The 27,707-nt window shown below is 41.2% G+C and overlaps 2 protein-coding genes across 4 annotated transcripts in view; one reads left to right on the plus strand and one right to left on the minus strand.

Moving 5' to 3' along the window:
• Positions 1-843: 843 nt before the first annotated feature.
• Positions 844-6,703, minus strand: LOC132956684 (protein mono-ADP-ribosyltransferase PARP12). Its single transcript, XM_061030257.1, has 4 exons — positions 6,310-6,703; positions 5,587-5,722; positions 2,760-4,376; positions 844-1,609 (listed from the first exon to the last, which is right to left on the minus strand). Exons 1-3 carry the CDS (start codon positions 6,579-6,581, stop codon positions 3,876-3,878), a joined length of 909 nt encoding a protein of 302 aa, XP_060886240.1. The 5' UTR covers positions 6,582-6,703; the 3' UTR covers positions 844-1,609; positions 2,760-3,875.
• Positions 6,704-10,015: 3,312 nt separating this feature from the next.
• The window catches only part of etv6 (ETS variant transcription factor 6), a 32,639-nt gene continuing 14,947 nt past the window's right edge, over positions 10,016-27,707 (plus strand). Inside the window, exons 1-2 of one of the 3 annotated variants that reach the window (XM_061030508.1) lie at positions 10,016-10,410; positions 15,032-15,161. In XM_061030508.1, coding sequence (XP_060886491.1) covers positions 10,378-10,410; positions 15,032-15,161 — 163 coding nt within the window. In that variant the 5' untranslated portion in view covers positions 10,016-10,377. The remainder of the gene's footprint in view (positions 10,411-15,031; positions 15,162-27,707) is intronic. The other 2 variants (XM_061030509.1, XM_061030510.1) reach the window with 2 other exon arrangements.

Raw genomic sequence — 27,707 nt, forward strand, 5'->3', positions numbered from 1 at the left:
GTTATTTATAAAAGGCCAATAAACTACTGAAGCTTTTCCCATTACTTAAACTATACGCAGTCACATTAATTATGAGATAGCCTTTTTCTCATGAGCTACAGAGACATTGTTAGTACATGAAATAAAAACACCAGGTACTTTATCATCAGGTTTTATTTCTAAAATGTTACCTTTAAAGTTTTCCTTCAAGATGACAACTCCAGCTGACTTTTTGGAGCCGTGAGTCAACCATAAATCTTTGCCCCATTGGTTTTTCCAGACACGCTTGTGTTTACAGATAATATTAACTCCAAGATAACCTTTAAAAACATTACGTAAGAATGACAGATTCAATGAAAAACATGACTCATGTATCACATCAAAGTCTTATGAGCTAGTATAGGATTACACATGGTAGCCTAGACCGTCTGAGAATTCACCAAATTACATGACGTGCAGTGAGATTGCCTTGTGTGAGTGTGCCAAGCTTTGTTTTGGTGAAGATTTCAGCAAAGAGGCAAGAGCTCCTGTGGCTCATCACTTAAAAGGCTCATAAGGATGGAATCAAAACATAACTGCACTAAAGCTTATGTAAATGGAAAAGAAATCTACAGCTGAGTAGAGATCATATTTGAAGATCTAATCTATGTAACAAGTTAACTCAGTGTATGAGTGAATTAAAGATTTTAATTTTCTTCACTCAGTGAAGAGAATTAAAATCTAAGGGTGGGATTCTGTCAGTAAAAAAACATTTAAGTCCATCGTCCTGTCAATGAAGTTCAAATAAGGCTGATTGGGTTTGATCATTGTCTTATGATTTCAATATTTTATTGAAATTCAAAAACGAATCAAATAATTCAGAGATGGCTTCATATTTAATACTTATTTATAAGGCACCTTCATTTATATTGCACACTTCATGCAGAGGCAACTCAATGTGCTTCACACAGGGAAGACATAAGAAACAAATACAAGGCTAAAATGTTCAAATGAAGATATAATGCAGAGTACATAAAATCATAACATCATTGTTAAAAGTGCCATTAAAACAATTCAAAGTAATGAAATAATGTAATATTTATGTGAAATGCAATTAGAGCAAATGAAAACATGAAAAATAAAAGTGTAAAGCTCATTCAAAGAAAAGGAAAAAAGTAAATAATTTTTAACCTTCTTTTAAAAATGTTAATCTTTGGACCACGTAAAATCTCTGATTGCACTTTGTTTTAGTGACTCAAAGCTTCTCAACCATGTTTAGTCAGGACTCTGGACTGAACAAGGGGACCAGGGTCCACAGGTCTAAGGTTCCTGTTATGTCAGATGTATGTATTCTGAGTCTATACTGTTCAGTAAGATGTGAACTAGTAAAAACACTGAAAAAGAATTAACTGGGAGGCAGTGCAGAGATTTTAAAACGAGAGTAATGTGCTCCATTTATTTGGTCCTGGTCAGAATTCTAGTTGGTGTGTTTTGAATGAGCTGTAGCTGTTTCATCGTCATTTTCAGAAGTCCAGTTAAAAGCCCCGTTTTAACCAAAGGTCCCCAGAACTAAAAGGTTCAGGGACTTCTCTTCAAGGAACTAAATGGTTCCTGTGGCCCATAGTTGTCAGCATTTCCACCGCTGCATGCCCTATTGTCAAAAGTCCCTGGACCTTTAGAAACTACATAACCCCTAGCAGGGTGTTTTTTTAGGGGTAGATCTTCTACCCTAGAACTACATTTCTACCCTGGTGGATTTGGTGGTAACGCAAGTAGTTCTTCAAAAAGACCATAGTTCTGGGAGATAGTTCCTCCGGTGGAAACGGGGGTTCTTGAAGCCCATAACTAGAGTCAACCCTAATTAAAATAAAAGAATGGACGGGCCTCTTTTTGTTACCCAAACCCCCTGATTCTGGCTATATTTTTAAAATGATCAAATATTGTTATGAAGATTGCACTGATATGGCTAACAAAGGTGATCTGAGTCTATAAGTACTCATTGACTACAGACTTGGTCATAGGTCTTTAGAGTCCGAGACTCAATATGTTTACTGATAATGACCAAACAAAATGATCTTGGTTTTGTCTTATTTAACTAGAGGAAGTTTTGGCTCTTCCATTTGTTGATTTGCTCTAGACATTGACTTAGTGAGTCCATAGGACTGCAGTCATGAAGTGAGATAGCCACATATATATCTTTATGAGTATCGTCTGCATAACTGTGGTAACCAATATTGCTTCTCTGCAGGATTTGACGCAGAAGGAGCCTATAGAGTTTAAAGAGAAGGGGCATAAGAAATTATCCCTGGGGGATGCCGCATGTGATTGACATTCAGATTCATAATTACCAAGAGTAACAAAAAAATTACATTCTTCTAAATATGACTAGAACCAATTAAGAACTGTTCCTTTAAGTCCCATTCAGTTTCCCAACCTGTCACACTGTTCTATGATCTGCAGTGTCAAATGCAGCACTGAGATCCAATAAAACAAAAAACTGATACTTTCTCTTGTTGTAAGTCTGAGGACTTTCTGTTGACATGAGCAAGAAAAGCAATTAGCAACAATAATTAACTGAATCTATTTAATCAAGAAACTAGCCTTGCAGTCTCATAGGCTTCTCCTACGCAAAAGGCATCCACCTGTCATGGGGCCTGAGATTGAAACTTCAAATATACATACAGGGAAAGAGAATTGTGGAAGAAAAGAAAAACATGGACACAGAGACTTGCAAAGATACTGTGTACCATCTCGTAATGAACTTTGTGAACCCACTTTTTGCTCACACGTCTCATAGCCACACATAGCTTGTACATGTTCTCCGTTTCTTTTGTGTTTCAAGAATACACTTTCCTTTGAGACTACTGGGGAGGGGAGGGGGCGTTTACTGACCCCCTTCTTGTCTTCTCAAAGTTTAAATATCATCTTTTTCAAAAAACATCTTTTTGGGTCAATCGGGTGACCCTGATGAAGGCCACGAGCCGAAACGCGTTGGTCTAAATTGTTAAGAAAGTTGATCTTCTTACGACAAGTGTTGCTGGAGCATTTTGACCCCAAAAACATCTTGGAAATAAGTTATCATATATTCCTACAATGTAGTAAATCAAAATAGACAAACACACAAACACTCATTAGTATACCAATTCACTAAATGAAGGAGAAATAAACATCTGTCTTTCTAACCTTATTTCTCTGTGTTTGGTATATCACGGCTTGAAATTATTAAAAATAGGAGGTCTCCAGTACTAAAACAGTCGGAAGCCTGTTTGAAAATAGTCAAGATGGCAACTACAACTTAAGAAAGTGTTAAGTTAAAAACCATCAAGATGCTGAGGTCTTATTGCTGATTGGGCACTGCTAATGATTAATCTAAAATTTTCGATTTAAAAATAAAAAACAGGGCAAATGTTTTTCATTTCTGTATCTGCTGAAGAGTTGTTGTCAGCTTATCATCCACTGCAAATAGAGTGTGCCTATTGTTGATATCCGTGTTAATAAAATCAGAAGAATGTCAGCTTTGTGCCGTCGAGATGGTCTGTATTGTTTTTAGCAGAACACAGTTCACAGAATAAAGAGAATGCAGGTTGATCGCCATGTGCAGATGTCTGTTATTAGGTGACAGACAGAGACACATAGCACTGCTACTGTGTGTATTTTACAGTTTAAATGAAATTAAAACAGTCTTTGCTTTCCATTTTTTTAAATATTTTCTCTGATGTCACTTGTTGAACGAGTTGCAGCTCTTGCCGGCTGCTCCAGTTGCTGCGGTTGCCACCTCTCCCTCTGTCAGCTGTTGGAAGTTTGATTGCATTTATGTTAGTCTTGCATCGGTGTCATTTGCTCTCTGCGGTTCTAAGTTAGTTTCTGTTGATCCACCATCAGCGGACAAATCTAATGTATCACTGTCAGCGAGGGAGTCACCAATGGTATAGGTACATCGGCTGCGCTGGATAGTAGTCCTGGTTCCCGCTGACGCTCCAATGGCCCCTGATGCCTCTATTTCCCCGGAAACCTACTCTCCCTCTCCCTCTCCATCTCCCTCTGTGCCAATCGTGAGGTTGTACATGCAGATCATAGCTGGGAACCACACCAGGGTAGTTTGTAGCCGCAGAGAAGCCACTACCTGTAGAGTTAAGTTGCGGTCTTTGACGGTTACCCTTGTTGCTCTCATCCCTTTTTCTGTCAGCATACCTTATGGCCCCTTTGTTTGCATAAGTAGACTTCAAGCTGGGAATAAGGCTGTCTGGAACACCTTTACTCCGCAGGATTTGTAATGGCTGTGGAGCGCTGAAATCATGAATCTTGTGGCAATTGCAGTCTCGGTTCAGGTACCTCTCACAGATATGCAGTCTCTCGCAGCCATCACCACGCTGACATATTCCGTACTCTCCGGGACCATTGTTGTAATCATGACATATCTGTTATAGGGGATAAAACAGGAAGGGAGAGGGGGAAAAGGTTGTTACAGTCAAGCAAAGCAAAAACCTTCTTTAAGATAATAATCTAGGGCAGTGGTTCTTAGCTGGTCCAACCTCAGGACCTACCAAATACTCCTTCATGAAAAATCCTGACCCAAGTTTATTATATTTTTTAAACAATCCGATTAATTTAAAGAAAAATTGTGCAGTTTTTACCTCAGACGGTACAAAACATGATAGAACAAAGACACAGAAACAAACAAACTTGTAAAAATAAAAAAAAAGTGCTTAATAGATTTTTTAACAGCATTTTCCTTCCAGGCACACATTCACAACCCACTGAGACGGCTCCGTGACCCACTTTTGGGTCCCGACCCACCAGTTGAGAACCACTGCTCTAATTTCCAGTGGGTCGCGATTGTGTGCTTTGCAAAACAAATGGTGTCAAAAAAGTCTATGAGGCACTCTCTAAACGTGCTTGTTTTGCTAAGTCTCTTTGTTCTGTCAGATGTTTTGTACCATCTGAGGTCCAAGCTGCAAAACTTGTTATTAAATAAATCTGATTGGTTGAGAAATATCAGAAAATTGAGTCATGATTTCTCTTTAAGGAGTTGGTGATGCGGTCCTGAGGATAGACCAGCAGGGGCGATTCTAGAGTCTGTTGGGGCCCTAGGCAAAAGGTCACAGGGGGCCCCTCCAACCGGTGTTCATCACCATTATGTTAAATTGTGAAATGTGAAGTTTTTACAGATTTTATACATTAACATTATTTTTAAAACATAGATATTAAAGACAGTGAAGCCCTTCATTGTCCTCCGTCGACTTTCATAACACACTTCGGTTTTCACAGCAATAATGCATGCACTGCTTGACAGTATAACAAGAGTGAGGGCTGACAGATGGGACCACCTGAGGGGGTTTCCTACTGTCAATGAAAACTTTACACATTTGGAGCCACTGCAGTGGTTTACACTCTGTTAGACCTGCCCCCCCCCCCTCCCCCTCCCCGACTCTATCCACTGTCCTATCTCTCAATTAAAGGCTCAAAATGTTTTAAATCTTTAAAGAAAACTCCCACTGTATAAATTGTTAACTTGAGCTGTTTTCACATGCTCACACCTGAACATTTCTAGAAAACTTCAGGAAGGGTGCCCCTGAAAGCCTCTTGAATTTCATGTCAAACCAACAAACCAACTCTTATCAGACTCACAGCAGGCAGGAGCAAGTTGTCGCTCTGCAGCAGCAGTGTACACAGCTCCGCCCTGCTCAGACTCTCCAGCTCATGCTCCTTCAGTATCATCTGATTGTAATCAGAGTTCAGCTCATGAGAGGAGCTGCACCCTCTCCTGTCAGAGAACAAAACACACAAATATATATATATATATATATATATATATAACAATATATAGCCAACAGTTGGTCAGGAAAGGAAGAAAAAAAATCCAGCACAATACAATGTTACTATAAGACATTTCGCTATAGGACATATTATTCAAAGAACAAGTGAGTTCATGCTATTACGTAATGGTTGGACAGTCTCATAACCACACATACAGTCTATGAACCACACATTATGTTGCTGTTTGAAAAGGTAAAGATACCCAGTGGCACATTTCAACAAATATGAGTTATTGTAGCATCTTGAACCATAGACTGTAAATACTGAACATGTTTAAGTGTTTTAAACTGGACTTATCCAAGTACTGCAACTAAAAGTCACTATTACGTCAGAACTAGGAAACATAACGGTAGCCTATAACTAATTTGCTTTACTCCATACTTGCGTACAGATTTCCACTAGGCCTATCTCTATCCACCTCTGCTGAGATATTTCTGAAGGAGCCTGCCCAGAACCAGTACCCTCTTCCAGATAGGCCTGTTTAAAGCTTTGACTGATCACCATAGGAACAAATGTCAATGTTAACATATTTACCTTGACAGGAATTGACAAGATCCGCTGAAGAGGAAGTTTTTACACAGGTGCAGCCCCTTACATGATCCAGTACAGCCTCTGACTCTGCACAGTTTCAGGCTGGTCCGAGCCACCACCTTAGGCTGGCCAAAAGGAGAACACAAAGCAAATTTCTCTCGGTTAGTGATGATCGCATTCGTGGAATCGCCGTAGCCGATGTTAGACATCAAATAATCGGTGTCGACAGCTCCTTGACTGGCCAGGATGATCTTTAAAACTTCTGTCTCCATCATTTTAACGCTGTTGATCCTATTTGTCCTAACACTTCCGCGAAAGCAAGCAAGGCGTGTGGAGAGCAGCTGGTGAGTTCACGGGTATAGGAAAGTTCAGTATCATATAAAGTGTTTTCCCTTACGCAGAATGGAAAACGAAACTTAACTATTTATCAGGCGCATGCTGTTATGCTGCTCTCCTCCACTTGAGGGCGTCCTCGCGTCATTTGACTTCATACAGCCCTGTACTGATAAAAGTACAGTAGAGCTGAACTCAGTGGGGTTATTTATAAAAGGCCAATAAACTACTGAAGCTTTTCCCATTACTTAAACTATACGCAGTCACATTCATTATGAGATGCAATAAAGGCAGTTTTAATACATGAAATAAAAACAGGCTTTTCTCTCCTTTAAAAAAATGATACATTTTGCCACTAAAGAAGGATTTTTTGTTTATTCACCTGGTATCAATTGTTGACAGATGTTGTGTGTATGTGATAAATCCATTCGGTATCAGGGAAATATACATTTTACACAATTAAAGGATTACCATGTAATTCATGCAGCAGCAACTATAAACATGTCAGACGGTGTGTCGGGTTACATTTGCTACTTTTTGATCTCATCAACAGATTATTAATGTAATCTGTAGAAAGAAAAAACCCTCAGGCACATGTCTCGCCTGCAGTGACTTCAATTGTGAGAACACAACTTCCATACAACACCTTCAGGCTTGTTATATTCTCTAAATTGCCAAAATATGTACTCTTTTAGAAATCGTCTAATTTCAAATGACCCGCACTGGACAGAGGGAACATATTAAAGCTTACTTTATTTCCTTTATTTCCCAATTTCCAGCTTCAACATTCAACTGGGTATGAATTCTTTAGCATGTTTAATATAATAGGGTCTATAAAACAGGTGCTATTGTGATGTGTTCTTGAACTGATCATTTTCACACTGTTCTACATGTTAAGTAGCATTTGGACATTTAAAAAAAAAAGAATAAAGAGGGGACCTTACTGGTGAACTCCAAAACAGCTGTTCCGATTATTGATTTGCAAAATGTATTTATCAATTGGAAAGAACAAATTCCACTTGGGAGCTGATGCAGTCTGTCATTTCTTCTTCTTCTTCTGTTTTGGGAACACACTCAGTTTACATTTATCACGGAATAAATTAAATCAAACAACATAAAACATCCGAGTCAGTTTTTTTTTCTTCAGATCTCATTCTGCAGTATCAGGACTAATGTGCATCAGCTTTTGCATTGGTGGCTTGCAGCAGATTTCCCATCAGCCTCTTTGCTTCCTGCTCTCCTCCCACTCTGTGAAGGGAATATATACAGTGCATGTTGGAAGTGATTTTTCCATGATTTTTTTCCCCCCTTGTCTTTTCTTACACCATCTGCCGCCACCAGAAACTTTGCTTCACAAGAACAGAGCTTCCATTCTTCTCACCATATCTCATCTGAGCTTGAAACCTGTGCTGTTGTTTCACTCCTCCATCATCAAACAACCAAATGAGGAAATAGTCTTTAGAAGAGTACAGTTTCATAGAGCTGCAGAAACCAAAGAGCAGTGAAGCTGATCTGGAGGCTTCACACCTTTAGACATTTTAGGTGTTTTTCCCCTTAATCTGCAAGAAATGTGTTTGTTTTTTAAATTAGCTCTGTGCACCATCTGTGAAAAAATCCTTTAGCAAAAATCTGTTTCTAAGGAAAATACTTTGTCGTAAAGACCTGATTGTGCAGCGTGTACATCAATTAAAGGGGGATTCTCATATATTTGGCCACATGGGGGCAGCAGAACAAGCTGTAAATACAACATTTACATTAATCAAGTAAATTATTTTAAGTACATTTCGATGCGAGGCACGGACCAAGTCGGGAAATTGGCCTGGTGGATGGAGAGGTGCCAGTCCACCTGCTGAGCACTGCCGAGGTGCCCTTGAGCAAGGCACCCAACCCCCCACCTGGAGCACCCCACTGAGGGCAGCCCCCTCACTCTGAGACCTCTCCATTAGTGCATGTCCACAGGATCCTGTTTGTGCATGTGTGTGTATTTCGGCCTACGTTTGTGTAGCATGTTCATTAGACAGATTGTAAAAAACTAATTTCCCCTCGCAGGACAAATAAAGTATATCAATTATTATAATTATATAAGTGCTTAAAAAAGTTTTAAATCTGGTCCTTTAATTCTATTTCTTTTTTTGGGGGGGGGGGGGGCATATTGCAGGGTCACTATTCACAACACCACACATAGTTCAGGCAGTTATGTTAGCATGGTTAGCATTAGGTGACAGCCGGCCACAGGTAAGGCATTTCCTTCACTCTTTCACTAAGCTATCTGCCGTGCTACAACTATTCAAAAGAACATTGTAACAGTGGCCCACCAAATACAGCAACTCTCATTATGTAGTCCTGAGATTAGCTAGAAACAGACATTCACACATACATAAAAAAAAAGAATAGTGTGGAAGAGAGCAGTTAGAAGTCCCTTTCACGATGCACTGGTGGGGTGCATGTGTGAACACAAAAGGCTGAACATGTTTAAACAACTGTATGCTGCCTTTCTTCTGCCAGCCTGGACAGTCTGCATGGAGTCAGGGTAATGCCTGATTTTACTCATCAGCATCAAATCAATGCCATAGGTTTGTGTACTAACTATGCCCACTAACTATACATATGTACCGAGCCTATCTTGTCATCCAAAACCATCATTTGGATGAAGCCACATTTGAACTTATTACCCTTCTAGAAAACTCGACTTGTAACCTTCTGAGGGTGGTTTTATGAAGCCGATCAGTCCACTGGAAGAAAAGTCTTGACTGAAAAACATTCTGCAGATATAAATACATTTCTACAACTTGATGTAAACATGACAACGAATAGTTTCCCTTTGCCTTATATGCTTACCATACAACAAGTGATGTTCACTTCCTGCTCTTGTCATTTAGTCACCTATTGTTTTGTTTGTATTATGGTGTGTTTGTATCACATCTATGACTGACTTTAAAATGACTTTATCCGTATTTGATTTGAAATCGGCTCCAGTATGCGCAGGGTTAATTGGGCTTTATTACAGCACATGATGTTTTTAACTTCATGAAATAATTCGTTGAAGTTCCTTCACCTTAAAGGTTTATAAAGTGTTAATTGTCCTTACAGTTGTGTGATTGCTTTCTGCACGCTGTCTAATTAAATCACGGCGATTTAGCCTGTTGTGTAACCGCATTTGCATTAAGCTTTGATTAAAAAAAGGAATAAAGAAAGAATAAAAGAAAGAATAAGCAGTGTTTCAGACTGTTAAAGACGGTGGCTGTATCTCTGCCTCGCGATTTCCTGCTACGGGGTTCCCTTTAAAAGGGGGCAAGGCTCAATGCTGGGAATTCACGTCATTTCGCCGTTTTACACACATCCAGATCAATGAGAGAGAGAGAGAGAGAGAGAGAGAGAGAGAGAGAGAGAGAGAGTGAGTGAGTGAGTGAGTCTGACGGTCTCTCTCTCTCTCTTCAGTCTTGCTCTTCCAGGAAGGGATTATTAACCAGCACGCTGCCGACATATGAAGGGAAAACACTGGCAGACAAAGAAGTTTTCACTCCGTCAGCCGCGCCGTGAACCCGACCAGCAGCTGAAGAAGAGAAAGCTAACGCGGCTACATGAAAAAAATAACTTCTTCAACAACAAGCCGAGCAGTCGGACTGCCGCGTCTGCCGCTGCTGCGTGGGTTTCTATAGGGGGGAGAAAAAGCAGATAAAGAAGAAGAGGGGCACAGCGGAAAAGTGGAAGGACAAGGAGAGAAGTTGACGGGAGATAATGTCTGAATCCTCCTCCTCCGCTGCGAAAAAGGTAACAACAGTCTCCACAATTTCTCCTTTTTATTCCTCTCGGTAGACACTTTCCAGGGAATGGTTTGAGTCCCTCATAGTGATTATTCCTGCAGGGACTCGCAGTGCTGCATATCACCTCGCACAGACATTCAGTTTGTTTTGCTCGTCATCTGTTGCTCGCGGCTCCACGCTTTTTTAGTTCGCCTCTGATGGGAAGGAGTCGTGACTGTCTGTGACACGCAAAACGTTTGATTCACCGCCCACCCCCCCAAAAAAGTGTTATAGCCAGTGGGCGAACCTGTTGTTATTTACACATAAACACAGCAATACACGTGAGCAGTTTAAGGAGCATAGGGGGAAAAACATATAACATTCAAAGAGGGTCTCATTCATTCAGAAATCACTATTAAACTCACATCATGTTTGCAATTCAACAATTATTTTTTTAATGATAATTTGTAATATTTTACGCCTAAAAAAATCACTAAATAATATAAATAAATATCACCTTAGACTTTCAAATGCCATTTTAAGAAATATCTTTAGACATGATTTAGCCTTGAGCAACAACTTAATTATGGAGAAAGATGGAGAAAAAGAATCTCTTGATCAACGGATGAGGAAACATTTTTAACCTAAGTTTCAACTATTGGCTTTAACTTGAAATTGGGAAAGTCTTTTGCCTTTTTGGCTGACTCCGTCATAAAGACACTGTTTTGAAGACACATGTTGTAATCTTGAATGAACATTGAATATATTGAGTTTTCCCTCATTCCCCCAGACATGTCTCGGTTTATTTATCTGCTACATTGGGAGGTGTGGTTGTGTTCAGTCTGTAGCCAAATTCAACCCTGACAGGATATTCATTTTGTCTTATTTTATGAAGACAGCCTGACACTTAGGGGAGTGTTGATAACAATACATCTCTTGACAAAGTCACTGTTTCATGGGACTAAATCTGCTCGCTGTAGGTCAAATGAGGTGTATGAACATTACTGAAATTTCACCAGTTATTAGATGATGCTTCACACCATCTGCACTTATGAAATTTCCATGAATTTTCTAGAAAATTTCAGGAGGACTGCCCCTGAAATCCTCCTGACTTGCTTGTTCACACATGCACCTCTCAGCGGGAGACTGTCCTAAACGGATGGGAAGGGTGAGGGGGGGGTCTCAGGAGGCAAGGCATGGCGTTAAAAAGAGCGATGCGTAAGTAGTGGACTGGACGCAGATACAGAGTCCGCAATACGAGATTAGAACGAGATTGTTTGCCTTTAAATCAATGCTACTTGTAGTTCCACCAAAAGCAGAGAAGAACATACTGCCCAACAGAAAACAAAATGAAGCAGTGTCGTTACAGGCAAAGAGATGGCACTGGTTGCGTGCATACAGTCTGGTCGTGCACCGTTCACAGGAAAGTCATCACCCCCCTCAGGCAGTTTCCAGGAGTTTTGTGCAAGTGTGAAAGCGCTATGACACACACACAACTCCTGAACGTTTCCTGAATTTTATTCACACCGACTTTACCCAGAATTTCTCCGACCAGCAACCATTAAAATGTAAAATCATCTTGTGCGAGCATGCAGTGGAGATGACGTTTACATCACGCTACCGGTGAGCGACTGGTGTGAGCGTCCTGCATGTTGTGAAGCTGCTTCCTATTCTTTTCTGCTTGGAGGTACATTTCTGTACCACTTGTTTGTTGATGTGAATACATCAGATCACAGGTATAGCACCAAAGGGAGAAACTGTCAGTAAAGTTTAGGCCTCGGTTACTCTTCCGTCATCATTTTTACATCATGCGCTGCCTCCTGAGACCCCTTCCCCTCGCCCGCTGGGAGGTGCATATGTGAACAGGAAAGTCCGGAAGATTTCAAGCAGCCTGTCCGGAAATTTTCAGGAGATCATATGTGGGAAAAGGCTTTTGAAATATGAGACGGACACAAAAAAGATACATGCACATTGAAAACAGAAAATTAGAATCCTCAAATATTGAAACGTCTATTAGTAAGAAGATCTTCACAACACTTTGGCATATAGCTTCTCTCCACAGGGGGCGCCACAATTGGCACAAAATGAAAATTCCTCATAGCTGCTATGAAGTGAGAATGAATGTGCGGGGCTGCTCTGCTCTGATTAAAATACTAAAGTGTTAATAATCAGACATATCAGCAAACAATCACCGTTTCTAAAATGCGAGAATTCTTACCTTTTGCATGTTTTCTGTTTTTCTTTTGGATTAATCTTTGAGTTTGGGAGCTTTGGTCGGACAAAACAAGAATTTTGAAGACACCACTGTTGGGAAAAGATATTGTGACATTCTTTCTGTTGAAAAAAAATCTTGTTAAACATATTGTATTTGGCAGGTTTATCACTGATTTAGTCATTGGTTTTGCATATGTCGAGAAAGTTAGAGACATATGATATCAGATGTTGTGGTCGGTCATAAATAACTGAAAACAATGCCAGCTGCTCAGAGCCAGAAGGGGAAATATGGTGTTTTGTTTGTGAGGGATGTCTAGTCATCACTGAGTCTGATGTCACTGCTCGTTGCAGTCTGAAGAGCGAGCCGCTCTTCACTCTGAGAAGTTTCCCATCACAGCTGTCGGTGGACAGCACCGCAGCCGTGTGCTGTTTCAAATCACTCTGCGGTTTTCTGCAGCGTTCTTTTCACAAGCTTTGTCCCTTTAGCCCTTGATTGCACATTACCTTAAGTTTTCTCTGGACAGAGGCAATTCTAAAAAAAAGTGGATGTTAAGCAGTGGAAAGAGAGGCTTCTGCATTTGAGAAGAGGAAATAAAAGACTTAGAGATTATGGCTTGGCTTCCACGGGAAATTCCTGGTGCATACAGTTGGTGTGCAGGTCTCTAAGAGGCTGGGTGGTGACAGAACGCCAAAACTGGGGGGGGGGGGACAGCAAAAACGAAGCTTCATTTCCTCAAGAAACTGTAGTGGCTTCATGCTCTGCCCACATTTACAGGAAAGGAAACCAGTCGACAGAAAACGGCCACAATATGGAAAGCCTCTTACGTTCACCTAAACTCAATACGTGTGCTGCAGAGCTGAAAATCTTACCACTCAGGATCTCGGCACAGCTGCATCTAAAACTGTTTACACATTACAAACATTTTATGTATTCTTTTTCGGAATAACGGATCACTTTTTACGGCTCAGTGCAGTAAGAAATGCTCGTGTGATGTGTTTAAAATGCTTGTTTTTGTCCGACCAATAATCAAAAACCCAAAGATATCTAACTCAGAATTATACCACATGCATGAAATCTTCATAGGAAGGTTGAAACCAGTGAACGATTTTTTCTTTTTCTTATGAATGACAAAGTGAATGATCAGATTTAATGCAGAAAACATTTAGAAAGTGTGTTCTTGTTCCTCAATAACATCAAAATCCTCACTAACATCTTATGTAACAAATGTTTCTGTGCAAAAGAAAACTGGATTTAGCCTCTGGCCTGATCTGATTTATTACACAATAAATACACAGTTACAGTGCAAACGTACACATGATCAAGGTTGAAGGCTGACCTTACAGTAACTGTTATAATTTTCTAATACAGATCACAAACCTATGTTTTTAATTTTAGCGCTGCATCTTAAAATTATAAATCTTTTTGTATATAAAAATGCTTACCAGTAGAGCAAAGAGAGATATCTTGCAAAAACTTTTTTTTTCGTCTGAGAAACAATCTAGACACAAAAGATTTTCATATTTTTATAAAGTGTGGGGGAAGTGGTATGCATCAAGTGCTGAGATCTGATTCAAAACAAGTGGCTGCTGCGACGAGGACAACTGCCTACGTTCATTAGGCGCGCAACATAACCACTAGGCCGTCCTACGCCCCAGATGTAATTCTGAAAGAATAGTCTGGTTAATTCAGAAAAACTGAGCAGATTTTCATTGTCTCATGAGAATGCAGTGCCCTTCAGTACATTACAAACTAAATGCACATTATTATTAAGAAACGTAATCATTTTATTTCAAACTAATGGTTATGCTTCAGAGTAATGTGTCGTAGTTTGCCAAGTCTGTGTGGTAACCAAATGTTTTTCCTGCAGAGATAATGCCAGTCAATGCGGAAACAAATTCTGTTTTTTTTTCCATCAGTTCATTGCCAAGTCTTTAAAAAAAAATTATTTACATTTCTTCATTTGCTCGTTCAAGCTAAGAAAATGTTTTTTTTACTGTGTTTTGTTTTGTAGCTTGTCAATTTAAATGATATCTATTGAGCTGTTGGTCGTACAATTTTTAAAGGTGCCGTCTCAGATGGTTGGCATTGATTTATGTTGTGATGTCTTTGAGCCACTAATGCATCTTTATGGCTGAATTCCACCTTTGCAAACACAGTGTCGGTTAGTGACGAGGTTACCATTGCAAAGAAACACAAGCGCCAAAAGCATGCACGGCATTCTGGGTATTTGCATCTCCACAATGTGTCTTCCCTGCATGTCGGGCCTCTTTATTTGAGGCGCATACTGCTCTGTGTGCAAAGATGAGACCAAGGCTAGCTGATGCTGTGGGTGCACGGCGAGGTGAGGCGAGTTGGCGTGGGGCTGTTTGGGTTCAGGGCCGGTGCGTCGTGGAGCTTTGTGAGCCATGCTTTGTGTCTCTGTGTCTATTCATAGCAGGAGAGGAGCTCTTTCAGTCCTTCCGCGAACCCGCTGCCAAACTCTACTTCCTCCCCCGTCCATGCTCCCGCCGCGAGGCCAGCCAGTCGAATGGAGGACGAGCCTGCCAGGCTGCCTGCGCACCTGCGTGAGTCACACACACTCACACACAAACACACACACACACACCCAGATGAGCAGTGACTCTTACACACACTGAGAAGTCGGCCATTTGAGTTGGACGGCTTAATGTTTGGCTGTTTTTCTTAATGTCTAGCCTTCTACATGTTTTTATTTGGTTGAATTGGTAATCTGGGAAGTCAGATTTAATTAAAGTCTTCCCCAGAAATCACCTGTCAATCAAACAGAGTAGGCGGGACTGACATCTTCTGTGGATCTTCTGTAGATCCAGTTTAAGCTTCTGCAGGTGTCGATATCCGACAGATTGGAGCAGCAAACAAAAACTATAGAAAGTGTTTTCAGAAGAGCCAACATGAGTAAATAAAAAAAGTGTTCAGATATATCTTTAATACTTAAAACCCTTCACGTCCAGTTATGACGAGACACACAACATTATCACCGCATGAGTGCCGGCCCACTCATGCTGCACCTCTCAGCTGTGAGGCGTTGAGGCAGAGCCGGGGGTCAAGACACCTGAACCGTACACGCTTCCACTGGACCAGAACTGACAGACCTACTGCACTGGAATAACCAACAGTTGCACTGCAGGCAGGTACAGATGATATGCAGTTTGGAGAACACACAGGGGGCTGGAAATCATAGAGGAGGAGGACGAGGAGGAAGTGAAAACAAAACTCATGGGGATGTAATTTCAACCACTCTGTAGAACAAAAACCAGTCAAAGTTTAACAGCTCTTGTCACATTTTCAATCAGCTCAGTTCACAACATGTTTACTTACATGTCTTCTGACTATTCAGCGGAATTCTTGAAAGATTGAACTGATTGAATTCATGAGCTACATCCCTGCATTCAACTGCATCAGGAGTGATTGAATAGTATAAATAGGGTCGAAATTCTTTCCAAATCTCAGATTTTGCCATCGGTCTCTCAATGACTGCCAGTCTCCGGATGACAGACAGTTGAGCCAATCAGAGCATTGTAATCTGGATTAGGAATGGAGTCGTCTTCTGTCACCAAGTGTCGTATTCAGAGGCAGAGCTTTGAAACTTAACAAAGTGCAAAGTGATGACTTACGCTGCGTTCCATTTGACTTGGAAGTCGGAAATTCCGAGTTGCTGGTCTGATACGTCATCAGGAACGCCCCCTGAAGTCGGAATCCCAACTCGGGAACTTAGAGCATCTACAGTAGTATGAGATAAAATCCAACATGGCTGCTACATGCGTCAACAGTAACATTTAAGCTGCAACTATTGTGTTTATTAGCAGCATAGTCGTCTTTTAGTGTAATTAAATCAATTACACAGAAAGTGTTGTGCAAGTTCCGAGAACCGAGTTTCAAGGTAAATGAAACACACCCTTGTCCTTTCTCTTACTAAGGAAACGATCTAATTCATAACCAATGAATTGCATCCCTGCTCAAAATGATTTAGTGTGGGGTTTTTGCCCTTTATTGTATTTTATCACCATAAGCTAATGGTGGCTAATATGAGCTAGCGCTGGCAAACTTGAGATATTTGTTGCTTGCATACTGCCAATTCAACGCGGGATATTTATGCATGCAGAGTATTACACAAAATGAGAAAGGTGGGGCGAAGTCATCCTGCCCTTGATCTGCCTTTGGAGGTAGTGACAGAGGCAGAATGAGGGGGAGACAGGGACAATGTGTAACATCAAAACCTGAATGATGGAATGGCATTTTGTGTGTGTGTGTGTGTGTGTGTGTGTGTGTGTGTGTGTGTGTGTGTGTGTGTGTGTGTGTGTGTGTGTGTGTGTGTGTGTGTGTGTGTGTGTGTGTGTGTGTGTGTGTGTGTGCATGTCTAAGTGTATGTATGTGAAGCTCCCGCTGTGTGCTCACACACTGTGTCTCTTGTGCTTCTGTAACGGCGTAATGCAGTGTGAATTCACGCACTGGGACACGAGTGCCGCTCCTCGAGTGTCTATTGAGTCTGGCTGCAAAAGCCCAGGAATCCCCAAAAGGTCACCTCTTGAGAACCTAATACTATAATGTCCATGTTTTATACAGTCCATGCATGTAATTCTTTCAGCTTCTTTTTACACCCCAAAGACTGACAACGTGCATTTCTGTGAGTAGTCTGGAAGGTAAACACAACTCAGTGCACCTTTTATTATATGGCTTACACACTGGTAGGGTTAGCTGGTATAAACTGAAGAGAATAAAAAAAAAAACCAGACTGTTATGTTGTGATTAGCTGACTGGAGAAGTTGGATTCAGACTGTTTTTGTTTTTAAGTACACAAGCTAATGAGTAGTCATGTGGCTTTTGTTTATAAGAATTACGTTTCTATTAATTGGCTAATCAAAACAAACCACACAAATATCAGTTTTCCTCCTTTGTGCAGACCAGAGAAAACCAACTGCAGGTTCTATTTTCTACCTCGATTGGACGACCTGGAAGTGCAGGTGTTTGTTAAACCTGAGAGGGAAAGCAAAGTGGGAATCAAACAGTCTGCAGGTGAGGGGTGAAGGAGATACTTTTTGAAAAGGTGGAAGTCGGTGGAATGAAGCAACACTGTGACATTTACGGCCCCTCAGGGCTTTGGTTCGGTTGCATCGGCTCATAGTTGCTTAACCAATCACTGAACAGGCGGGGTTGGAGCGGTGCCAAACAGATATGCTTGATGTTCAAAGAGTAACCCTCGGCTGCTTTGTCCATGTGCGCGTCAATATTTAACCCGTTTATTTATTTTTCTAGCAAGTGTGAAGTTCAGGGCTTTTGTCTGGGCACTGGGCTGGGTGGCTGCGCAGGCCATGGCTGTTTGAGACGCACAGGAAACTCCTTCGGCCCACTTCCTCTTTTGCATTGTTGCAGAAAAAGGAAGAACGCTCAACAGGTCCGTGTGGAGTTTCCTGTCGAGTTAACTGATGGGTCAGTTCACATCCGTAGACATGTGGAAGTCCTTCTTTGTTTTAATCAGATTTCAAACACAGTTCCTCACACTGTCACACACCTGCAGGCCCCCACCTCTTTAGTTTATGGCTGCTGCAGCTCGGGATCCTCTCCTCCCTCCGACAGACAGCCACATGTCTTTGTCACATGCAGTCTAAACACCTCCACTCGTCCTTTCTCTTCTGCCTATATAAACACACGTGCTGGAAAACAAGACGTCCATTAACCCCCACACTCAGAGGGAGTTCTGGCCTGAGGGGGGGGGGAAGAGGGAAGGAAGAGAGCAGGAGGAGGGGGAGGAGGGAGGAGGAGAGGAGAGGAGAGGAGAGGGGGAAAAATAGACAGAAAGAAAAAGAATGAGGGAGGAAATTGCAGTGTGGGCAGAAATCCGCCTTCTCCATTTCCTGGAGAGGAAGTGGATTAGATCGGGGAGAGTTGCAGCCTGCTCCTCACACTAAAGAATGCTACCAGGCTGGATTTTAACCCTTTCAGACAGACTTCACTGTAACACACCAATAGCACAACCTGGAGAACAAAAATATTTGGAAATGTTTTTCCTAAAATGAAGAGAGACTCACTTCTTCCTCTTGCCACATCCTACCTGTGTGAGATATGTACAGTACCTACCTGTATGAGGACTAAATACAGATCAAAGCTGTCATTGAAAATGAACAAAGACAAGATCAGCAGCTCACACTAGTCATTGAAATGTTTGCAGGACTGAGAGTCTAAATCTTACAAGAAGATTTGCATCTTTTTCTTTTTCTTTTTATGTGTTTGTTGTCACGCTTAAGTTTCTATTCTGTCGATTTGTCAGATAATGTTTGACATAAATTCTTAAAATATAGGAATTTGTGAGCAAAGAGCGTAACTAACCGTGTGAATGCTGTATATAGATATATGTTGCCAAATGGAGGGCCGAGACAGAGAACATTTGGGAACCACTGGGTTAATGTAGGAGGAACAGCATGGGATGTCAAATTTTTTTTTTTTTACAAAACAGATCCTTGAATGACCCATCATGGTCATGCTTTATGATATTTCTATGGAAGACAAATCACCCATAGAGGTCTCATCCTCTCCAAAAATAAACCATGACGTTTTTAACAGTACATTCCCTGTTTAAAGCACTTTTACGTCAAAACCAAAAATGTCTCTTCTATGGGGCTTTTGAGGCTGCTGGACGACCTCTCACTTCCTAGCTGATTGAACCCCTTCATGGTTGAACCATTCAGGCTAGCAATGACAATAACGATGTGACCTGAAGCACTCAACACTAACAATCCCAACTTCCAGGAACATTGTTTTTCAAACGAGCATGAAAGCTAAGTGCTCTTTAATCAATTTAGTAAGTTGGGCTTTTTAAGAAGGAGATACCCTGATTAGTGTCTGACCATTTGAATCCTTCTTGATTTATTGATGGATTTGCAAAAAAACTGTTCAAACCCAGAGCACACAGTTATACTGAAACATCCCTTACAACCTGCACAGTATAGTTCAACCTTTTACACCATTATCACCCTCTTATTTAAGGTTATTATGTAATTTTCAGTTAGCTTAGCTTAGCACAAAGTCAGGAAGAAGGCCAAAACTGCTGGCTTGGCTCCATGCATCGATAGAAGAAAAAAAAAACCCTACTAGTGCTTTTAAAGCTTACAGATCTACATAAAATATCTTGATGTTTAAGCAACTTCCTGGCAGTAACATCACTGTGACCACAAGCCTCCAGGAAGTCCCTGCACCCAGCCAAGAAATGGTCCAGGTCATAAACCCATTTCAAACCGTAACTCTGTAAGATTGGCTGTCATCAAAGTAAGACAAAGAAGATTATTACCGAGCCATGCCTGCTGCTTTCTGCTAGTTTTATTCAGTATGCTAAGCTAAGATAAGCTAACTGACCTTTGCTTTATATTCCCCATACAGCTATGAGAAACACAATGAGCCTCTCTTCAACCCATTAAAAAACAGAAGGAATATATTTAATAGTTTTTTACATTTATGTTGGTGCTTTTATGCCTTTGTTTGATACGACAGTGGATAGAGTATATATCAGGAAGAGAGAGTGGGGAATGTCATGTGGGAAAGGAGCCGCAGGTTGGACTTCAACATGGGTCGCCCACTTGGCGGACTACAGCCCCTGTACTTGGGGCGTGAACTAACAGCCAGGCCATCGTCGCCCTTGGCAGTGTTGGTGTTTGAGCAAAGAAATGTACAGCTTTAAACCGTTAGCAGAGCAGTGTTGTCACACTATCATGTTTCTGTGTCCTCAAAGACCTCGGAGGTTTTGCGCGGGAACTGTCAGAATAATGCAGCTCTGCAGCCAGCCGCTGAACTGGATTTGTTAGGGGTTTGAATTCAGTCAAAATCCAGGCAACATTGCTCGACATGGAGCCCACGTACTAAAAAAGCATGACGCAACTGAGAGCTAGTCAGTAGGACGAAGACACTGAATTATTTAAAGGCCGAAAAAAAAAGACAAGACGTCCCAGGATTATTTTACAGTAAACAGACAGGAAATACAAAGGACAGTAGAAATATCTTAGCGGATGATTAAAAAAAAAAAAAAAAAATCTATGTCCATGGAAACAAGACTGGCTGGTTTCCTTGGTGCATGTGAGTGTGTTTGTGTGTGCGCGCTCACAGCTGGGTTTGCACTATGCATGCTTGTATGAGTGGGTGGATGAGTGAATCTTGAGTCTTTGTGCTAAGCTTGCCAGAGGTATCGTAGGTGTGTGTGTGTGTGTGTGTGTGTGTGTGAGAGAGAGTGTTTTAATGTACATGAATGCAACCCCCTTCACCACCTTCCTTTAGTCCCTCTTTCTTTCTTTGTTGTCTACAACCCTTTTTTATTATAGGGGGAATTGTTGTCAGAAGGTATGTGTGTCTGTGTGTGTGTGTGTGTGTGTGGTTTGGTGTGATGAGTGTGTGTGTGTGTGTGTGTGTGGTTTGGTATGACCAGTGTGTGTGTGTGTGTGTGTGTGTGTGTGTGTCTGTGTGTTTGGTCTTTCTGAGGGGAAATTTCCTGCCCCTGGAAGCAGCTCTTGTCCTCAGGAATTTCCTGAGTGGGCAGACGGCGCTTCCTGAATAAATGTTGTTGTTGTTATGTGTGTAACTGTGTGTGTGTGTAACTGTGTGTTTGTGTGTGTGTTGAAACTGGCCCTCTTTTCTATTCTGAAAGGGAAACTGTTCTCACATGCCAAGTGAGCTGAGCGCAGCCCCCTTCTCTTCCTGCTCGCGACACACTCCACATGGCGTTGCTAACAGAGGCGGGGGTGGGGGGGGTGCGCTACACTTAAAGTCACAATGAACACACACTCGTTTAGCTGACTTATAGTGTGTTTAATTGGTAGAGTCAAGAAAGCTAAAATCCTCTTTCTTTTGATAAAGGTCTGGTTTGGTTTGGGCTTTTTCCTGCCCCTCAGGAGGTGTTTTATATCTGTGGTATGTATGGAATGACAAAAAGAAGAAGGCATGCTGGGTATTTACCCAAAAGGATCTCATAAACATAAGCACAGGGACATGCATGAGACACACAAGGAAAAGAACTCTGCAAAATGTAACCAACCTTGATGATACAAATCTTTTAAAGTTAAGGTCTGACAGATTTCCATTTCGTCCTTAAAGTAAACTCATTAAGCCAGATATAGACTTGCTGCTTTCCTTGCGTACACATACGCAATTGGCTGTTTCTTTAACGTAATTGTACATGACAATAGGCTACACTTGTTATTAGGGGTGTCAAGGGGTCACATTTCGGCTTGTACCTCGGGTTCGGGGTCTCGGTTCGGTACACATTTAGTTCAACAGAGAAAAAAAGCAACAAAAAGTCCTGAGTGCATACTTCTAGGTTTCTCTAATTTACAAGAAAGTTACAACTTGTGTTGTTAAGAACTACCTGTGATAGTAGGTACATTAAACAAAAACAATGTTGAAAAAAAAACATATCTATGAAATTAATTACAACACAAAGCCTGATTTGATTTGCCTGATATGCAGCAAAATAAATTATTTAAAATTTTTATTTACATTCCCAGTATATAGTTGTGACCACAGTAACAACTAAACTTCCATACAAAGAACACAAGACAGAGAAAGACACATAAACAACGTCAATCAGATTCACAATATTTATGAAGTGTGCAGTCACATAGTCGTTATCGACACTTGTGTATGACAGTATGTGCTCACAGGCCGGGACATCATGACGAGGCTTGAACACCTTTAATACACACTTGAGACGGGGGGGGTCCTCTACTGAATAAACGCACATAGCCTCGAAAAAAAGTAGAAGCTTCGATAGTCCATGACCCTCTCTGATCGGCTCCTCCGGGTGATGCCGTCTTATATTTATTAAAACATTCAACATTTTTGTCCCTACTGCAAACTAACTAGAACTTCCCCCACATAACTATATGAAAGAAGCAAGCGGGTCTTGGAGCTCCACCGTCTTATGTTACTACTGTTTGTGGCTCGGTGGTAGAGTCGGTCGTCTCTCAACCCTCTGGGTTCAATCCCCGGCTCCTGCAGCCACATATTGATATGTCCTTTGGTAAGACATTTAACCCCAAGTTGCTCCCGCTGCTCGGCTGTGGTGTATGAATGTGTATGTATGGTGAATGTGTAGGTGTTACCTGTGGTGTAAAAGTGCTTTGAAAAGTCAGGATACTAGAAAAGCGCTTTACAAGCTCAAGTCCATTTACCATTCTTCTTTGTGTGTTGTTTAATAGCGTTATCAAACAGTTACGAGCAGATTACTGTCACCTGGATTGGGGTGTGAATACTGCTATGTTTGATTGCCTTTTTATCTCCACTTTGACATATTTGCTGTGTGACTGCATGCTCCTAACCCTTCGTCTGTAAAACGCTTTGCCATTTTTACCCCTGCTGCTGTCTTGACTCTGTCACATCCCCTTTGCCTCTATACTGCCCCTACTGGTCATGTGCATACTGGATCTTGTGTCCCCGCTGCTTTTACTTTTGAGGATTTTAAAATCAAGTTAATCTCCAGCCTTAAAGCTCCTGTGAGGAACTTGTGGTTTCTGCTGATGATTGCGCCCCCCTGTGGACAAATCTGTCCCGCTCATCTTTAATGCTGAGTTTGCGTTCATCCAGCTGTTTTTTAACAGAAGAATGTATCACTCAGTGAATCTTTGCCTGGGAAAATGTAAACGAAGGAAATTTCTGCAGCCTGCTGTTCCCTTCGACTGACACCTACCCCGCAGCAACAGTCTCAGACATCAAAATCATCCTTGAAGGAAAAATCCATCTTCATGCTGATGGTCTTGTTTGCTTTTGTAGTTCATAAAGAAGCATCCATATGAATTTCAGTGTGTTTCATAAACTGATACAAATTCCTCACAGGAGCTTTAAGTTCTGGAAAAATGTTGATCTAAACATGATACGGCAAATAACGATAACAAATTAGTTGATGGGCATGGAATCTAAATGAAACCAATTCAGCTACATGCTTCGATATACTCAAGATAACTATTCCGATGAAAATCGTTCTATGGTTGAACTTGCAGGTTGTCAAATTATGCAATCTGGGATGAGACTTCCCAAGTAGATGATCAAAACAAAACGGTTGTGAAACACTGCAAGAGGAGCTTTTCATCAGAAATTGATCACTCAAGTGTTACGCTGCACAAAATGCTGACGTCACTTTGTTCAAATGTAAAGAAAACAAAGGGTGCTCATAGGGTGTGTGTGTGTGTGTGTGTGTGTGTGTGTGTGTGTGTGTGTGTGTGTGTGTGTGTGTGTGTGTGTGTGTGTGTGTGTGTGTGTGTGTGTGTGTGTGTGTGTGTGTGTGTGTGTGTGTGTGTGTGTGTGTGTGTGTGTGTGTGTGTGTGTGTGTGTGTGTTAGCTAAATCAGAATGCCCCTGCTTGTCTGAAACACACAAATGTCTTTGAAGCTTCACCATTTCCAGAAAAAGAGAAGAAAAAAAAAGTTGGCTCCCAAACAAAAGGAAGAGTGGCAGTTGACGCTGGTTTCAGGAACTAACCTACAAGAGCCGGCTTGCTCCCGCACTCAACAACAAGCTATCAAAAACAGGTCGTGCTACTTCCTGGCCATAAAAGTTCCGTGTGATTGATGATCTGTCTGTGATGATGTTTGTTTTGACTGGATGGAGTCCAGATTTGCTGGACGGGGGACAGGCACATGCATGCCGGTGGAGGAAGCAGAGGATGAATATGAGAGAAGGGCGGGTGTGGGGGTTTGTTCTTTAGAAAAAAAAAAAAAAAGTAAAAGTTTGCATGCGCGGAGGTGGATTTTCCCCTGCCGCACCCACCTGACCATGTACAGAGACACACACAAAGCGAGGGGAGTGAATAGTGTGCGAGGATTAGCTGTGGAAATGTGTTGCTCTCATACCCACATGTCCCTGAGTCAGGGTGTCAGAAGGTCACAGTCAGCCCTCCTCCTCCTTCTCCACCTCCTTCCTCCTTCCTTCTTCCTCCTCCTCCGCCTCCTCTGTCTGGAGAAAGAAAAAACGTTTTCTTTATTGAGATAGCAAGTCCAATATCCGCCTACTTCTGCGTCGAGAGAAAAGACAAACATTTACTGAAGAACTGAGTGACTAAGGAGCTTTGAGTTTTGAGAGCAAAGTCCCATGCACACTAATGCAGCAATGCTTTTTTTTTGTTTACTTAGTTATAGTAAAGTCAGATCAGGCTAGGCTGAAATCAACAGTCTGAGATTTGAATGTGCATCGCTTGTGTCTTTGTGTAATTTTAGACTCCTGAGAGTCAGGAGTTTCTGACAGAAGACAATATCGAAGACTTTCAGATCCCACTATGACTCAAAATACAGTTTTGTTCCAGTCTTACGAAAGAAAATGTTCGTTAATGTTTGACGCACTTGAAAAGCTGAGCACATAAAAATCACATTACGTAAGGCTTAATAATGATTATCACCCATTCTTGAGAATTTGGACAAATACTTTTCCAGGCAAACAAGCTTGACAGTATCACTTAAGAACACACGTATTCCTCTTGTGTTTTAATGAGAATATCTTCTTCAAATAGTTTTATATATGAAACAAATTTGAAAAAACAAATTTTTGATTCTGGTTTCTACTTTTTAAATGTCTAAACCTGCCCTATGCTAGAAAACACCCTTGTCCCAGACAACAACATTAAACTTTAAACTATTTAAAAATGTGTCAAAAGCTTTTAAAATCTTCAAACTACAAAACCTATTTTAGTCATCTACATTTTAAAATGTATTTTTTATTTAGGTTTTGACAGGTTAAAGTTGTGTCCCAGATTTTTGTCAACTCCGTCAGACTTTTACAAAAACATGAAATAATCATGCTGTTCAAGCATTTGGTAAGATTTCTATTTTTTGAGAAATTCATTAAATGATATTGCCATCTAAATAAGGTTTATAAATCTGTGTTTTGGTCAGCATTGAGGGAACTCTAAGCAACTTTGAAAGCTGAAATGGCAACTTACCACAGATATGGCAGAAAAATGGCTAAAATTGAATAGCTAAATTGGCTGAATAATAACCTGTTGTGGGGTTGTGGGCCAATACAAATAGCTGCTAGTAAACCGAAATATGAATATGAAATACTGAAACATGTTGCGATGCTTCACTACATACCAATATTTTAAGTTAATTTTAACCGTTATATTACAGCTAACTGTGACGATAACGAGTGGAAACACTCATGTTGATGTTGCAATGTGATTTATGAAAGTGCATCTTCTAAGCCATAAGATTGTAACTGTAGCGTATCACACCCAACTAATGCCAATGTGACAATTCCACAGAAGCAAAACAGGTTTCATGTTTTTATCACTAACCTTTTTGGATGCTTACTGGAGCTGGCACGAGTGCAGAAATGACTAATCGGTTCAAATGTTTCCAACAAAGACAAATAACCTCAAACAGCAGCGATCAGCGACAAAACTATCAGATCCCAATCATATACAGACAGATGGAATTAACCCTGTCTGTTCACCTGTTGAAATCTGACACAGCTGTTAGCACAATGTTTGCTCTAAAACTGTGAGATAGGGTTTACAGTCCAACCCAGTTTTTAATCATGCTTCACGGGGCAGCCGTTTTCTGTTGTGTGAACGGCACATTTACATTGACAGTGGTGTGAGTGTTAGTCAGACATGAAGAGAGAAACTGCGAAACCGGACCGGACCTTTCAGCTTCCCAGCAGGACGGACCTCATTAACTCGTCTGGCTGCGAGGGGAAGTTGAGGGCTTCTGTACCGCAACAAGGAAACAAGATACCAGTGATCTCATCCTCCTCTTCTCTTCATTCATCCCAAGCGCTTATGAGTTGCCTTGGCAACTCGTGCGCTGTGTGTTGCATTTGTGTGTTGTCGTGCAGGAGCGGGGGCCTGAGAATCCACAGAGTGAAAATTATGTGTCATCAGAGCGGATTAGGAGCCCACGGTTTAGTTAAGGGCTCGGGATCCTGCTGCTGTCGTTCGTGAGGGTTTAAGTCAATGTAAATACTACTCAGAAAACACACACAAACACACACTCATGCAGATGGTGTGAACCAGATATGATTCAAGAAAGGCAGGGACTTATAAACTTACATTTCTTCCTGTAACCTGCTGGAATCTCTAGATGCTTTGATAGAAAAAACAACCAATAGGAACACACGTATTAGCTCAAGGAAGGATATGAGATACAACACATGAAACTAACTTGATTTTGGCTCCGATTTTTAAAACTGGAGTCTCAAATGATCAGCTGGGACAAGCTGCATATAAATCTCCAAGATTTAACTACAGCTGTCATGGTTTTGGCAGCTTTGAATAAACATCAATGCAGAGAGAGAGACTGGATTTCACTGTCGTAACCGCACGCTAGCGTTAGATATCGTGCATGATTGCACGCTGGCTGTCCACACTTACCGTTTAAGAAACAAACTGGAATTCCTATTGAAGTCCCCATGTTACCTACTAAAGCAAACAAGACCATCATGTTTGGAACAAGTGCCTCTGGGTAGGTGTCAGTGAGTTATGGCTCGCTGCCAAAATCAGTCTTTGTTTACATGTTCCACAGTAAAGATTTACAGCGAGTTACGAGTTGATAAAAGAAAGCAGACATCATTGCCGCTTTGAGCACACGAGGCGCCAAAATCAACGCAAACCAAACGTTTCTCGCAGGAGCTTTAAGTTTATGTTAGGGTGGAGGTGTACATGTGAAATGCTGTATGAATGGCTGCAGCTGTGGTTGACCTCAAGAAGTGACAACACAGGTCTGCAAAAGACTGAGCAGAGCCCTAAAATATCTCATCATATCAAAAGGTTGTGTTCCATATATTATGTTGGGGTTGCCTCATGAGTATAAGGGCTGATTTGAGTTGACAACATGAGGAAGCTTGCAGGCTGAACAAGTTTACATCTAAGAGGAAGCATGAAGAAGTCAAAAGAAGCAAATATGTGCAGGAAATCTGAGCTGAGCTGAATGTCCCATTTTGTGAATATTTTTTAGTACTTCCTTAATCTCCGTTTCCTTTTCTGTTTGCCTTTCTCTCTTCTTTGTTTAATCCTCTTCTTCCTGCTAATTCACCGTATCCTCCTTCCTTTTTCTCCCCAATGTAAAACACTTTCCTCTGCTGCTCTCTTCACTCCTTACTTTCTGTTTCCGCTCTTCCTTTTACTCATGC

This window comes from Labrus mixtus, chromosome 22 (assembly GCF_963584025.1).
Source record: "Labrus mixtus chromosome 22, fLabMix1.1, whole genome shotgun sequence".
Lineage (NCBI taxonomy): Eukaryota > Metazoa > Chordata > Actinopteri > Labriformes > Labridae > Labrus > Labrus mixtus.